Source organism: Thalassophryne amazonica, chromosome 2 (assembly GCF_902500255.1).
Source record: "Thalassophryne amazonica chromosome 2, fThaAma1.1, whole genome shotgun sequence".
Taxonomy (NCBI): Eukaryota; Metazoa; Chordata; class Actinopteri; order Batrachoidiformes; family Batrachoididae; genus Thalassophryne; species Thalassophryne amazonica.
In genome coordinates, this window is record NC_047104.1 from 107,374,528 (window position 1) to 107,390,013 (window position 15,486).

The 15,486-nt window shown below is 38.3% G+C and overlaps 1 protein-coding gene across 1 annotated transcript in view; it reads left to right on the forward strand.

Moving 5' to 3' along the window:
- The first annotated feature begins 781 nt into the window (after positions 1-781).
- alx4a (ALX homeobox 4a) overlaps positions 782-15,486 on the forward strand; it is a 51,433-nt gene continuing 36,728 nt past the window's right edge. The window contains 1 exon segment of the mRNA XM_034191366.1: positions 782-1,320. Coding sequence (XP_034047257.1) covers positions 972-1,320 — 349 coding nt within the window. The 5' untranslated portion in view covers positions 782-971.

Genomic DNA, 15,486 nt, shown 5'->3' on the forward strand with positions numbered 1-15,486 from the left:
CGCTTCCAAACGCGTGGACATGGGTTTGAATTCAGGAGATCACGTTGATCAGTTCAAGTATTGAAATATTTGCATCCTGTTTGTTGTCTTTGTGGAATTATAGACACCGAACTCTAAACCAACAAACTCATTGGGTTTTAACTGAAACGTTTCTAAAATATATTAAAATAAACCAAACTCTTTGTAACATTTTTTTATTAATATTTGGATATTTCAGTTTTGATATTTTATTGATCATGAATAAAAATATACATATTTTAAAAATTATACAGAAATACAGGCGTATTTAAGACTAATAATAATATCTAACTTTATTTTGTTTTAATGTTTACGCACGTGTATTGTTTTTCTTTATCTTTATCGCCCCCCCCCCTTTTTTTTTTTTTTTTTTTTGCTGGAAGCTGAAATAAATAATTATCTTAAAAGTAGCTCGGAAATTGGTTTCAAATGCTAATTAATCCAATAATAATTCATTATGAGCTCAGATCCAGAGGCCACGGAGTCGAAAACAATCAGCTGAATTTATGGATGGTTTGCGCGTAATGAACCGTTGCGAATGCAGCGTAAAATCGTGCCCTCTTCGAACCATCGTCTCACGTCCAGCTTACATTAATGTCATGTGTTCACCGCCCACCCCACCCACGCTATTGTACAAACTTTTTAAAAAGTCTTTTCGAGCTAATAACCAAGCTGGCTGGCTCGTGCCGTCAGTGTAATCACTTTGGAGCGGTCTCGTGGAGACCTGAGTCCATCCTCTGAGGACAGACGGGTTTGGGGGAGTTTGGAGTTTGGTCCACGATAGTGGTTTCTGGAAAAGATCTGAATGGTTTTCTAACCAAAGCCAGCTGCGGGCTGTGCATGTGTGTGTGTGTGTGTGAAGAGGAAGAGGAGGGGGCATCTTGTCTTTCCACCACAGAGGGAGGGAGAAAAATTTTGGGGGCTTTTTCTTTCCCTTTTTACTTTTTTTAAGCATGGACGCAGAGACGTGCGTGTCATACAGTGACATGACATCCATGGATTCATATTTTAGCCCCTCTGCAGCGCAAAGTCGGGATCAGCGCACGGATCACTTTAGGACGCTGCCAGCCGCTGACACCAAATACAGCCCCGCCGCCTTCCTCAACAAAGGTCACCCTTACGGAGAAAAGTCCCGGAGTCCCTTCCAGCAGGAGTGCCACTCATTGGATGCCGCCGCAGTTGGGCAAGGCACTTTCAGCAAATATCAGCTGTTCGTGCAGCGGGCTTCGTGCAAAACACCGCCAGAGGAGAGGAAAGCACAGCAGGACAGCGGCCACAACGGAGCGCGCATCCCGGGATTTGGTGAGTGACAACTAAAGCCCGATTGGCTTTGGGGCAAAGATTACGCACAGGGCACAAACCAAGAGGGATGAAAGTTGTTGCGATCTGAGCGTCGTGATTTCGCCGGACTGTGCCTCATATTTAAAGAACACAAGATGAAAAAAAAAAAAAAAAACATTTCCGCGAGCGTTCTGGAGCGCAGGTGTGTGTTCTGTTATCAAACTGACACTAATGTGTATTTAGTCATTAATTAGTACGTGCTAGTCTAATAAAATCATCACTTTTTCAAATGGGATTCTAATTTTCTTTTTCATTGCCTCTCTTCAAAGGGTTCTTCCTTCGTGCGTAAAAGCGCATGTCTCCACCACAGCAATGTCTTTTCAGTTCTCAAACATCAACACGTGCCAACAATTATAACCATAACCAAGTTTTTAAAACAGGCTGAAATTTTGCCTTTGGCCATCAAAATTAAATGAGGCCACTTTTAATGTGATAGTCAACACTGACTATTTGAGTTGAACGGAACAATTTAATTAACGGGTTTGCAGATGTGCTCCAAACTGATAATGTTGTCGTTTGGTTGGGGAGCCTGGTTTGCTGTAATTAGATTTAACGGCGTGCGGATGCTGCTGTTATGGCGCAGTGATGAGGGCGCGTAAAACTTTGACCCTGCGCAATAAACGATCGCTGCCTGTTTCCCCCTTGAAACATTCGATACGAAGACTTTAGAAAGAGACTTGTGGTGAATCTTAGGAAATTAAAAGAAAATGACTTCCGCGAGTTTCCTCGTGGGGAGCTAGAAGAGAAGCGCGATTTACAAAATGAATATGATGATGATCATCATCATCGAGGGATGTTCGTTATCACTTTGACTGGTAGAATTAAATTAAGTTCTTGCGCGTATTGCTTTTTAGAGAAACATATGAGGTTTTGAAAGAGGCTCTGTTATTTTGATTTTGGAAGAGGTGCGCTTTGGAATCATTATTCGATCATATTAAAGAAGGCCTCATGGCAGCGATAGAACAGTTGAGAGATGAGGTTTTTCCTATAAATGCGAGACACGGGTCTAAAATTATGTAAAAAAAAAAAAATCTTTAAACTTTTTTGTAAACTTTTTAGGTTTAGAACTTTTAAAGGTTTGTAAACCTTTATTAAAATTGTTAGTTTAACCAACTCAGTGGGTGGTTAAATTTACCCCCATGGACTGCGTGCGCTCTGAAACGCCACTAACAATTAATATTAATCTAGAAATAATAATAATAATAATAATAATAATAATAATAATAATACTTATTATTATTATTATTATATTTACTCTGAAATATTTGTGGAGGTAGTTTTAGGATGTTATGACATTTTCTGGAAATTGGCGCTCAAACCTTTCTAAATCCAAAAGTCGTGAAAAGAGATCTTTTTTTTTCTCGAGAGCTTTAAATTGATTAAAGCTCGATGGTGCAACCCGAATAGGTAATATAAATAAATAAATAACATTGTTGTGCAAAATCATGAACTGAAATTATTAGTGCACATGAACTATTTCAAATCGACCAAGTAATTATTGATTAAAAGAAAACGTAAACACCTGTCATTTCGTCTGATTTTCGCTCCACGCTTTTAAATGCACGTTAATTTTCATGCCACTGAATTCCTGTAAATGTAGCTGATAATTTTTTGTTTTGTTGTGCATGACATTAAACATATTAAACATACAGAGGGCGTTTGACGTTTGTTCCATTAATCACCAAATATTGACGCAGGAAAATGTGATTCACATTTATTATATTTGTGTCAACCCGATCTGCAATTCGTGATGGTATCACGAAATTTGTAGTTGGGAGGGGAGGGGGTGTTATGGACGTTATGGTTAGGGTTAAAATTAATGAAATAAACGTGGCGGCCCCAGAGAAAAAGTTTAACTTCCCACAAGCTGAAACAACTAAAAATGAAGCGAGGACAGTTTTAATTGTGGGTCAAAATTCCATATGTTGATCAAAATCTGATTAAATGAGTGAATCTTTATTTGTCAGCTTCTGCAGAACTCATTAAAGGAGCAGTAAAATGTTGATCCTGCTTTGCTGAAACATTCTAAATGAGCCCTGAGCTTCTTTTTTTTTCTCATTTGAAAACACTGATGTGTCACATTTCTTTCATCCAACCATCACTGACGACTTTGTCAAAGCACATCTTGAAGTTCTAGTTTGATCATGTACACGGTGTGGGTGAACAGAGTGGAAGCTGCCTGCCAGATTAACAGACATATTTGGACATCGGAATCACGTCTGTCAAACAAACATGTTGTTATAGTGTTTCTCAGCATACTGCAAATCACGCTGCATAAAATCAACAAGTGAGCTCAGACAGCAGCAGACTGATACTAATATACCAGGCATAAAACCATCAGCAAAACTGACATTTAAGAAAAAAAAAAGCTGCAAACAAAATAATAAAACCATAACATGACCCAGTCATGAATTAATAGAGAATCCACATAGAAGACGCTCCTGCTGCAACATACTGCCTCTTTTGATGTGGTGGTGTGTTCTCTCAGTGTTGGAGGGTTGCTGACCTTTGGCTTGGCTTTCCTGTCCTTGTGTGTTTGGAAAGGAGGACGAGTCTCTCCTGCAGTCCTTTCAATTCCCCCATCAGAAACCCTGCGGAGTCAGTGCAGAGAGCTGGGCAACATTTGGACTCCAGTTCCAAGTAGTAAACATTTAAATCTGCTAATTAGACAAATAGTAGAGCTGAATAGGTGCAAGGATAATGACATCTTTGAGCCATCTGCATGTGCAATATGAAGACATTCAAAGCTGCAGCTTAAACCAACATTTAGCTTTTTGACAAATCTGATCTGGTCCTATTGAGTATTTCATTCTCTGGAGATGCATTAACCCTGAAGCAACCGAGTGGGGTCATTTATGACCCCGGGCATATATTTTTGTGCACTGTTTTTCTCATTTTAATTGGAAAAAGTTTCCTACCATGAATGTGTCAATCTATTTATCCTGTATTTGTTCATAGAATTTTGCAAGGATCGGCTGATCCATGTTGCAAGTATAATCCAAACTTGTGCGGAGTCACTTATGACCCTGGGAAGATCTTTGAGATTTTCAACATTATAGCTTCAGATGGTATTGTAATTTGCCAACTCTAATCATTATATTTTACTGTTTTGCAGGGAAGCATGCAGCGCTAGAATAGCAAGATTTACAGCTGCACAAGCAGAGACTGATTCTTGATGTCCAGAGTGAGGACAAAAAGGATGATGGACAAATATATTATAAATATGAAGAACCTTAAAACAATCATTTATGTAGAAGTATTTCAGTATAATAGCTTGGTTGCTTGAGGGTTAAAGGACATACAAGTTTTTACAAGTCTTAACACTTTTACCAATTTTCTCCTATTTTCATTGTTTTCATATAGGTTTGAATCTGTAGGAGTCCTGTGCAATTTGTCTGCTGTGATCAACCTACATTTTTAATGATTGGTAAAAAAAAAGTTACGCCCCATCTCATCCCTGCCCCTGTTCAAAGCCAGGCTGAAAACGTATTTGTTTCAATTGGCCTTTGACACATAGAGCTGTGACTCCCTGGAAATTGACAACTGTAATATATTTTAGATGTATGTGTTTTATCTTATGGTTGTTTTTAACTGTGTGCAGCACTTTGATCAACTTTGGTTGTTGTAAAGCGCTTTAGAAATAAAACTTGATTGATTGATGATGTAGTAAAACGAGGAAACATGAAAAAATGTGTGTGACATTACAAAGAGATACTGAGTTTTAACATCAGGAAAACGTAACTTTTTAAGCAACAGTCAAACTTAGAGCTTCCTGCATTACTATAATAGGACCAAAGCACATTGTTAAAATGCAAGACAGCTAATTATTATATTGTTAATAATAATCCTGTAATATGTTTCAATTAAGTCAATTATTGTCTGTATTGTTGGCCCTGCAGTATCATCTGCCATCTGCCTCAAACACGGATTCTGCTGTAAAAACCGGTGTGACGGTTTTTCTACCATCAACATGTGGATGCAGTATTGTTAGCACAATGTTTGAAGTAATACAGCAAGCTGGGTGTAATTTTTTTTTTCGATAAATATTCTGGCGTATATTAATGCTGCGTCTGTGTTAGAAAATAGATGAGGTCAGTTTGTTTTTGGCAGCGGTCACAGTGTGAGCTGTTGTGTTTTTTTTTTTTTTCTGTCCACACTTTTAGTATTCAGTTGACGTTTACAGCACAAGTACCACTAGTGAGTAAATAGCAAATTAATAAAATCACCAATAAAATACGTTGAGGACTCATTAAATCCTTAAACATCTTAATAATTACGCTATAGACTGGATGGCTCGGATGAATCTGGTTTGAGTTCACTCACGCCGACTGACCGTCAGCGTGAGTGAACTGATGTGTCTGATGCAGATGGAAAAGCGCTATATAAATGCAGTTCAGTCTTTTTACCTCCTAGATCAAGTTCTGGAAAATTAGATTTAATTGTCAAAGGTGAGTCGAGCATTCAGATGCTGACATATTAATGTGACTAAAAGTCGTCTGCCACTTCTGGTTTTTGGCCCCAATTTATGTTCAGATTGGAAAACTGAGAAAATCTGGCGTGATTTTTTTTTATTATTTTAATAAGAGGGAAAATTTGTATTACTGACCATTTTCTATCTTTTTTACATGCAAGTGTAACTGATTCTTGCAGAATGCACGAGTATGTACAATTCCCATTACATGATTGCTTATGCACATACACTTGTACATGCGTCAAACATTGCTTCTGCATTTTTCCAGACACTTTTCCAAAAAGCTAAAATGCCTCTGTTAACATCTCAAACCTGTCGTCTGTTGAATTGCATGGCATGCTTTCCATGGGTTTCATGTTGCAGAGGACCAGAAGGGGGTTTCTGCTCAGAGGATGGTCAATCCCAATTACTGCATATTGTACCTGCTTGTCCACCTTCACCTATTTTTACACCAATTAAATCTGATTATTTTTGTGGGTTTTTTTTATCCTGATTTTTCCAGACATCACATTTTTTCAAACATTTAAACTTTCTCAAATGATCACCTTGTTGTACAACACATTTACCGCTGATTACACTTGATTTTAGGCCCTGATTGGGTGTCCAATTTGTGTGTGTGTGTGTGTGTCTGCACCAAGACCTTAGACAACTGGGTATCAAAAATCGGCAAAGGGAGGTTGCCCTAAGGTTGCAAAAAGATCAGTATCCGGTGTGAGTGCAGTACTCTGTGCACTTTTCCCACTCTGCGATGATGCGTAGCTTCATCGTCTTCAGCCCTCTAATGGCTACCCGTTCTGATGGGCTGGAGCGGTGTGTAATAGGAACCAGCCACACAGCCCAGACAGGCCGGCACACTTCAGCAAGTCAGTGACATGAGTGGAGGCGACAAGGACTCAGGATCGTTTTACCATTTAGCCTAAAGTTTGGCACGCCAATTTACATTAGGCTCAGTCTGCATGGCCCAGTGAGAGCAGGGGGACAAAACACACACACACACACACACACACACACACACACACACACACACACACACACACACACACACACACACACACACACACACACACACACACACACACACACACACACACACACAAAAAAGAGGCTTTCTTTGGCTGCTTTATTGCCATTTCCTCCAAACTGAACGTCGAGCGACAGCGAGCAATACACTGTCAGACAAAGACTTTTAATCTAATCAGCTAAGGATTTTAAGATGAAACAATGTAAATACAAACATTTTATTCATGTTGGGTCAATTTGGAGTTTGTCAGTATCACTTAAAAATACAAGTTGTTCCAACGTGTTGATTTGTAACAGAAATAAGGTGCTGGATCAGCGTTCTTCTTGTTCAGTTTTACTCACCTCATCAACCTAAACTCCACCACCAACTGTAAAAACTTTAACAGTTAATAAAATACTTCATATACATCTTAAATACACCATTCAAAATAGTAAAAATAAATAAATAATTAAATTACAGCAGCTTTTATACTTTCATATTTATAGCGTGACCTTATGCACAATGCAAATCTAAACAAAACAGATTTATAATACAATCACATCTGGATTGGCACTTTGAATTGTATTCAGTATGTTAGATAGCTGAGTTTTGCTTTTTTCAACTTAAATTAATGCACAAAGTCGTGTGATCCTTAGTGTCAAAGAAACAAAATTTGTTTGGGACATCCCTTCTTACTACTGAAAGACACATTTTATCTATCATAAAAATATAAATAAATAAATTAATTCATAATAATAATAATAATAATAATAATAATAATAAAAGACTAACAGGTCTTATAAAATTTTGGGAGGTGATGTCTGGAGGTTGTTGGATTTGCTTCCAAAATGTCGTCCCTTATTTTGATCCACTACTAATAGAAATATTCTTTGCCTGTTTGTGAAAAATTGCTCAAATAAGATAGCTGTTTGAAATTTCGTAATTCCTGGAGAGACTGCACAGTATAATTCACTATATTTATTATTATTATTATTACTAAACTACTTTTTGTTTATGTTTGCAACAACAGAAAAATGAATAAAATACATTACATACTGAGTGCTTTTTTGGAGGTTACCTCTTGAAGAACAAAATCACTTCTTTTTTTAGGCTTATTTTCACATATCTGGCAACAGTGCTGATTTATTTTCGAATTGGTGATTTATTTTGCTTTAATTGGCTGAAATAAGTACAAATCTTAAAACACTATTACTTTAATACTTTAAGTTCACTCAGCTGGGTGGTTTAGTGGATAAATGCAGTCAGAATGCTGATATAGTTCCCAGCATGCACTGGATGGGAGCTGAAACTCCTAAAAAAATCCTGCTCTAGAGAGATGTTAAATGATAGAATGGCATGCAAAAAGACACTTGAAGCATGTGTGGTTGGTCCTTTGGTGCATGTGAATGGACTAATTCTGCACGTGCTAAAATATAATAGTCCTACAGCTGCAGCCAAGCTATTACTAGGGAAAATGTGTCAAACAGAAAGAACATTATTAAAAACTAATCTGATCCTAATGCACAACATGGAACTGTCATCTTTATTTATTATACGGGTAGCTTTGTTAAGTTGAAACAAACTTTCAAACTGAAGTAGTTTGGAGAACCTCAACTAGCCTGTTGTCACAAGAAAAAGAAAATTTATTGCTTATCCACATTTTCAACTTATATTCTAAAAAGTGGCACAAAGTCTGTTTTTATGTAGCATCACGCTTCCATTTGAACCAGCGTGTTTGTTTTACCTCTACCAAGGAGGCAATGTTTTCACCAGCATTTGTCTGTTTGTCTGTTAGCAGGATAACTCAAAAAATAATAAACAGATTCCAATATAATTTGATGATCTGAGAAATAACAGATTCATTTTTGTTGATAAATGGTAAATGGACTGCATTTATATAGCACAAAGCGCTTCACAATTATGCCTCACATTCACCCCGATGTCAGGGTGCTGCCATACAAGGCGCTCACTACCGGGAGGAATAGGGGATTAAAGGCCTTGCGCAAGGGCCCTTAGTGATTTTCCAGTCAGGCGGGGATTTGAACCGAGGATCTTCTGGTCTCAAGCCCAACACCTTAACCACTAGACCATCACCTCCCCTAATGATCTAAAGTATGTTCTGAAACTGAGATTTAGAAGAATGTTTGGGCATAGCAACATTTAACTCAAGAAGTTGTGAGGGGATGTTGATGAAATTTGGTAAGCAGATGGATAATGCCCTAGAAAATGGAGGATTTGATTTTAAATTTGATTCAGGACATATTTCGGATCCAAAGGACATTTTAAACAATATGTAGTCTTGGCAGAGGTATATGCTCTCTGAGTGCCTTATAGTTTTTTGTGTTGTAGCCAGATAGATTTTCTCTTTCAAGAGGTGAGAGTGGTCACATTGTCTAACTGGCTGGTTGCTATCCAGAACTCATTGACTAGCGAAAAATAAACTACATTTCTAAGACTTTTGCAAGTTTGATATAATCAGGTATGTTAAACAAAAATACACCTAGCTGGCCGTATTTATTGAGACATTATTACGTCCGCAAAGGACGCAATAAAATCATCAGCATTTATTTATTTATTTGTCCGTGAATAAAGCAAGAATTTTGACTAAATTTTCACCACAGATAGATATTAGGTCATCGAAGACTCCATTAAATTTTGGAGGTAATCCAGATCCGGACTCTGGATCAAGATTTCACTTTGTATGGGCTTTTAAGGATTACGTCAAAACTAATTCACAGATTCTCACCAAATTTGCACGACAGATAGATATTAGGCAATGGAAGACTCCACTTAATTTTGGAGGTGATCTGGATCTGGATTCTGGAACAGGACTTCAATTTGTACTCTTCACTTTGTCGGATTTTGAGGATTACGTCAAAACTATTTAAGGGATTTTCACCAAATTTTCACCACAAATTGGTGTTAGGTCTTGGAAGACTCCATTAAATTTTGGAGGTGATCTGGATCCAGATTCTGGATCAGGATTTCACTTTGTAGACTTATAAGGATTACGTCAAAAGTACTTCACGGATACGTCACGATGTAAAACCAAGACCAGGAAGACACTATTTTGTTTCAGCTTGTGAATTAAATATCAGATTGCAACATATTGATCAGTTGGATCATTCTGGATCAGAATTCAGTTATTGCATTGTGTTGTGGAATCTGGATCCAGGTAAAGTCTTGGTCACGATGTGAATCATATGGCTGTTATTTTGAGTCCTTGTCAACCCTTGGCAGACATCGGAAATCTCGGCCTGCCCTTGTTGACTAATTCGGTGACAACTGCAAAGTAGATTGTTAGTGTTATTTCATAGACATTTCGAGCACACAGCAGTTTGGTGTAATTCCCATGACAGTTGCCCTGTTTGCTGTCATTCCTTCTTTCCTAAAGTATTTTTCCAAAAAGCATTTCTCACAAACAATGACAGTTGCCCTGTTTGCTGTCATTCCTTCTTTCCTAAAGTATTTTTCCAAAAAGCATTTCTCACAAACAAAGTGATGGTCGGTGGTGGGTACGCCACTCAGCGGTTCGAATGCTAACAGTGCTTTAGTATGACTGTGACTGTAACCAGGTGAACTTAATCTTTAAGGATCATTTGATATCATTGTTTTGGTGAAGACTGAAGCATGTTTTACATTTCTGCCATCAAACTTTTATTATTTTGATTCCATAGCCATGAAAATAAACAAAAGTGATTCCGGTTCAAATCTTACAGGATGGTTTGCAAACTAAAGAGTGAAAGATGTTTGGCATCTTCTGTTCCGACACAACCAGCTCAGTCGTGCACTCTTTCAGCTTTTAGGAGCCTCGTATGTTGAATCACTGAATCCTTGGAAGGAAAAAGTGATTGTGCAAAGTGTTTTTTATTCTATGTGCTTGAAAACAAAAATGCTCTCCAGCAACTTTTTTTTTCCTGATGCGGGTGGAACGTTCTCCTCCGATCAGACACCAAAAATCATAACATGGAGTAAATTGTGTTTCTGAGAGAAACATTAGGAAGTGAGTCGGTGGGAAGCAGAGTGTGAGGAAGACAGAAAGAGTGTGCGAGGTGTGATTTATCAGTCAGAAGCTTTATGGATTTTCTTTTCTTTTTTCTTTTTTTGCACAGCCTGCTGAGATGAATGATCTTGTTGCTCAGTCAGCAGACTGGAATTTCAAAGCAAATGGCTACTGCCCACAGCCGAATATTTTCGTTATAGAAAAACATGTTTAAAAAGACTTAGAAATGTTTGCTGGGGTTCTCTGAATGTGACACTGAATTCTGTGAAACGTATACCTTTACGGCTTTAGTGAAGTTGAGGACATTCATTGGTCAACCTAGAACATGTTAGCAATCATAGTCAAAACATTAGGTTTGATGAACTTCAACCTGTGATTCAAATTAACTCATAATCTCAAACTGACTTAGTTACATACAGTACCAGTCAGAATTTGGACAGACTTTCCCATGGGGAAGTGTCCTAGGCCTTGTCCACATGGAAACAGAACTTTCCCTCTCCGATGTTTTTCTTTGTCATTTTCAAAAAGTGTTCCATAAACACGGCACTGTTTCAAGAATTATTTCTGTCTACACAAAACCACTGAAAATGCTTTAGTACATATGCCAAGCCTGTATGTGGTGCTGTAATGCTTCCACAAAAAACAAAGAAGAAGATGTGGAACATGCTGTTGCTCTGAGCTAATCACTGTAGCAACAGAAGCGAGATCTTTACAAAGAGGCACACTGAGTACATATAAAGTTTTTTAATCTGACCTGCTGCATCCTTTCAACCAGATTCATCATCACAGCCTACTGAAAAACAGTTATCCACATAAGACAACCTTGTATTGGAAGATGATGTCTGGAAATGCTTTAATTCCTTATTGGGGAAATTACTTGTGAATAAACACAGTGTTTTTAAAGAAGCCATCACTTTGTCAAACCAAAAACAAGAAAAACAAAACAAAAACAAAAGCTGAAAGTCTTTTCTGCAATTATTTTATTAGTCACAATCGTCCTAGTGTTCACCACTCATGTTCAGCATTTTGCTACTAATGAAAAAAATTCCATTAAGTATCCACAAGACAAAAAATAAAAGATATGTTAAATTACACTATTACCAAAAGCAACATGTCATTCATTATGAGCAGCTGAGTTTAGAGAGGCAGAGCTATGACATCATAGTTTCAGAAAAGTTCTGTATTGCTTGTATAGATGAAGACACAAATCCGGTGTTTTTAGATGTATCCACTCTGGGCCCCGGTTTCAAAAAGCAGCACTTTCGGCTGCCAAAAATGTTGCTTCTGTGTGGATGATATGCCTATATGATACAAAACTTTTGCTGATGCGCCTGAACCTGTCTCTGTGTTCAGATGGAGGCCTTATAGGTGTGCCTTACTGTGCCGAATCAAATTATCAGTGTGGGACGAGGTCTAGTTGGTGTTTGGATATTAATGGCCTTGGTCAAGGGCGCATACAGGAGTCATCAGTGAATGAGGCACCAGTGGTCAGACTCTTATAGTCTTTTCATAAGTGACAAAACACCCACAGTCATGCAGGGTATATTTATTCATTTATACATTAATTTTCCAACTTATTCCAGTTAATGGTCATGGGGGAGCTGGAGCCTATATCTCAGCAGTCAGTTGATGGGGGAGATGCGGGGTACACACTCCACAGGCCACCAGTCTACTGCAGGGTGCAGGGTATATATTTTATTTTAGTTTAGTTTAGTGTTGCACATTTGTCATCATCACACCACAGAATCACCATTCGGGCAGACAACTCTTGAAAGTAACCATCTATATGCCATTGCCAAGTGAAACATGGGCGTCCCCTTGGCTTTTTCCAGCCAGTGGGGTCCTCAGTATTAAACAGTGGTGGGCACAGTTCTGCTAATCTGTTAACCGTTAATTATTGAAGCCAATGTTTTCATTAGCGGATTAGCTTCTCAGATAAGTTTGAAAACTATCAGCCGACCAAGTAGCTTCAGATAAATTTAGGTCCGATCATTTTTAGACCGCTAACATATTTTTGCGGGCATAGCGAATAAAACTTAACAGTTAAAAACATTTGTAAAGTCTGAAATCAAAGGTTTTAGTGCCTGCCTGTTATATGTTTTGTAGCAGACAGACAGCTATGAGAGGTACAGCTCTATCCTCTGCAGGTAGAGGAGAGTTGATTACCAGAGAGAAAGAAAGCTGAAAAGAAAAAAAAAAAAATTTCTCTTCATGCCATACAGACTCTCTGGCATATCACCCAAGTCATGCACAGGCAGACAGTTTTGACTTATGGTTAAAATTTTAAACAAACTAATTCCGTACAAGTTATTGAAATTAACATCACGTCTGTCATTTTACAAAGTGAAAATATCAGCTATATGATTTAGTTTTAAAGTAATGCACTAATTTTGAAGGTTTTAGTGTTTAGACACACAAGCCGCAGTGCATTATGGGTAAAAAAAAATCTGGGAGCATGAGCCAGCACTAGTCTTGTCCAACGGAAAAGTAACTGTCTTCTATGACAAAGAGATCCCAGCAGGAAGACATATCGAAGGAGGTGCAATCAAACCTGATATTGTCATCTGGAACAAGCAAGAGAAAACAGCCAAAATCATCAATGTGACAGTCGCCAATGACTATGGCGTGAATCGAGTGGAAAGGAGAAAGATCATGAAATACCAAGATCTGAAAAATGACCTACGAACAACATGGTCATTGAAAGACATCTATATCATCCCAGTTGTAGTGGGAGCAACAGGCCTGATGAAAAAGAACCTGAAGAAATACCTTGAGGCAATCCCTGGTCACCCAACTGCACGAGGTGCAGTTGTCTGCAATTAAAGGAACGATAACCATATTGAAGAGAGCCCCCGATACAACGCCAACTATGGTTAGGGTAACTATAGAGGCTAGGATGCAACTTTAGACCCCAGGTCTGGGGTCCACTGCATTCTATTAAAAAGAAATCAAAGATAAAAAATGATAAAACAAAAGGTAAATGCTGTTCATACTGCCACAAACACTGCCATCTAAGATGATGGCAGTGTTCGTGGCAGTATGAACAGCAAGTTCCACACATTCACTAAAAGTGCTGAATCCACTTAAACAGAATTTTCGGTTTTCAAATTGCATTTTTTTTTACAAATGAAAAAAATTACATATTTACAAATACAGATTTATTTATAAAACCCACCACACATTTTAGTAAGTTGTGTGTTACAGGGCCGTATATAGGAATGTGAAAGGGGGGTTCAAATCCTTGAGTTGGGGGTCCAGTGGGCCACAGGGCCCCCGGTGGGGTCCAGGGGCAATGCCCTCATGGGGGGCTCAGAGGGGCGAAGCCCCCGAAGCAGAAGCTTTTTGAGGATTTCGAGGGGTAAAAAGCTACATAAATTTCATTTGAAACCCAAAATGTATCATTTTAGGAAATACATTTTTATATACAAATAGTCCTTGCTTGGGATTGGATCAGCTGCCATAAGAACCACCCAGGAAGAACCAAGATAACATTAATGCAAACTTTGTACCTGGCTGTCGGTTGCGAATGACGCAACCGACAGGCGTGAAAAAACTCACGCATGCGCACGAAGGTTCAAGCTTGGCTGATGCAAGCGCACATGATTCAAATCCATATAGTTTTTCCAAAAAATAAAAAGGTCGGATAGTTTTCTAACAGACCTCGTATTTAGCGGTATTAATATTTGCGTTTACATTATGAATATGTACGTATATGTACGTTATGTATTAAAATAGCGGTATTTAATTTGCCGACCTTGTTTAACTCGCGAAATTCGCATAATAAATATCACGCAAATATTTGCACCTTTACAGTATTTGCAACAGGAAGGAGACACTCCCTTTATTTCTCAGCTTATACATACAAACATGTTTTTACAAACCAGACAAGTGTAATTGTGTGTCTACATGGGTATTTACAAGCCTACTAATCTGTTTGATATCAGAGGAGGATAGGGACCTGCGAGCAAAAATTCTTAACCCCCATGGGAATAGTTTATCTAGCAGTTTCCCCTTTCATCACTTAAGGGATTACTCTGGCAGAGGAAATTGAAACTTGAGGGTGTGTGATTATAGCTGTGTAACAGTTAGTGCTTGTTGCTTATTATCAATGAAAAGAAAATACATAACATTGATATCCAGATCAGAAAAAAATCAGAATTCTCGGGGGGGGGGGGGGGGGGTCGGTTGAACCCCCTGAACCCCCTCTATATACAGGCATGCGTTATACTGACCAACCAACCACTCATGTCAGGAAACTAATTTACTGATTATCTTTATCTTCCCCTCCTTCTTCCCTTTCCTCTTCTCTTTTCTTTCTCTCTGGTCATCAGGTCTCTTATGCTGAACGAAGGCTGATTTGACACAGAAGCGCTGACTCGCTGTGTCAGTAGCTGCTTGTGTACTGAAGTCAATACTGAAAGTAATTGGTTTAGCTTTTATCTGTAACTTCCGCTAAATTTTTTAGGGGTTTGTCAGTTTAGCTTTATAAAAACTAACTTTTCAGTCAGTGGATTAACTGTTATCGAAGCTAACCTTTTGGTTAGATGTGCCCACCACTGGTATTGAAGCACTGAATCATGCACAGTTAAATGCACCACATGTCCAAAATAATATCGTGGCTGATGATCCCTCACTAAATAAGTGATACTCATC